General features: G+C 38.5%; 1 protein-coding gene across 1 annotated transcript; it reads right to left on the bottom strand.

Moving 5' to 3' along the window:
- Window positions 1-397: 397 nt before the first annotated feature.
- LOC104774390 lies at window positions 398-1,078 on the bottom strand (the record flags this gene model as incomplete). Its single annotated transcript, XM_010499006.1, has 1 exon — window positions 398-1,078. A coding segment is annotated over one exon (522 nt), but the record flags the coding sequence as incomplete, so codon positions are not given.
- Between the last annotated feature and the right edge of the window lie 3 nt (window positions 1,079-1,081).

The following is a 1,081-nucleotide window of genomic DNA, read 5'->3' as shown; positions in this document are numbered from 1 at the left end:
TGTTTCCATTTTTAAAAATGGAATTGAGAAAATTTAAACATTAAAAAGTAAAAAATAAAATTATTTTAGTATTTTAGAAAGAAAAATTGAATTGATTTTCTATTAAATTTCTGCCCGCAGAGGCGTGCGGGTAACTCGGCCTGTGCCGGTAACTCTCCTAGTTACCTGTAATTTGGATGTGTTCATCATGTTTTTGTTTCTTTTCTCAAATTTACAAGTGGGCTTATGATAAGCTACAGACAAGTGTAAAACTGTGTTTGTAAGAACTTAAACTTGTAAAGACTAAATTTAATTTACCAGTCTTTAGAAGATAAGCAACATCTCTAGACTTTCACATTCACATAAAAACCTCAACGTGAAAAACAAAGACTAAAATTTATAAATTTGAGAAGAAACATGGTGTATACATATCTTTAAATTACAAACTGTAATTTATATACATCAAAGATTATCATTCATAAATAAAATAAAACAATCAAGACCTATAATTTTTTTTTCTCTTTTTCTTAAGTCACTCAAAGATTAGATTTTTCACAACAAAGTTAAAGATTACTAATCAGTGATCAATCACTTCAAGAATCTCACTTCTGCTTTTAACCAACCTATGAAACACTTCCCTAACTCGTGTTTGTAACCCTTCAAGGCCATCTTCCATTTTCCGACATATCTCCTCCATCTCCGCCACTTCCGCCGTCACATCCTCCTCCCCATTAAACCTAAACCCTTCACTAAACTCCATCAGCTTCAACCCTATCCTCTCCATCCTCTGCATCTCCTCCATCAATCCACCGCAACGCGTCTCCTTCTTCTTCATCTCTTCACCGATCCTCTCGGAGATGCTCACGGCGGCGTTAGCCCAAACCTGATGCTTCGGCAACGGCAAATGAACTAATAAGCCGTTACTTGTCTGACAAGGAACCGCCGCAACTAACGTCCACATCACCATTACCATCACACTACTCATTATGTATATCGGCGACGCCTCTCCACCACGTGGCGCTACGAGGTTCGCCGTCATTGCTTGAATCTGTTTAGCCGCCGACCAGTTCTTGCTCACACACCCTCCTCCTCCTCCGCTTCC

Source organism: Camelina sativa, unplaced genomic scaffold (assembly GCF_000633955.1).
Source record: "Camelina sativa cultivar DH55 unplaced genomic scaffold, Cs unpScaffold02670, whole genome shotgun sequence".
NCBI classification, from domain to species: domain Eukaryota; kingdom Viridiplantae; phylum Streptophyta; class Magnoliopsida; order Brassicales; family Brassicaceae; genus Camelina; species Camelina sativa.
The sequence above is the reverse complement of the archived record's forward strand: the minus strand, read 5'-3'. Positions and strand labels throughout refer to the sequence as shown.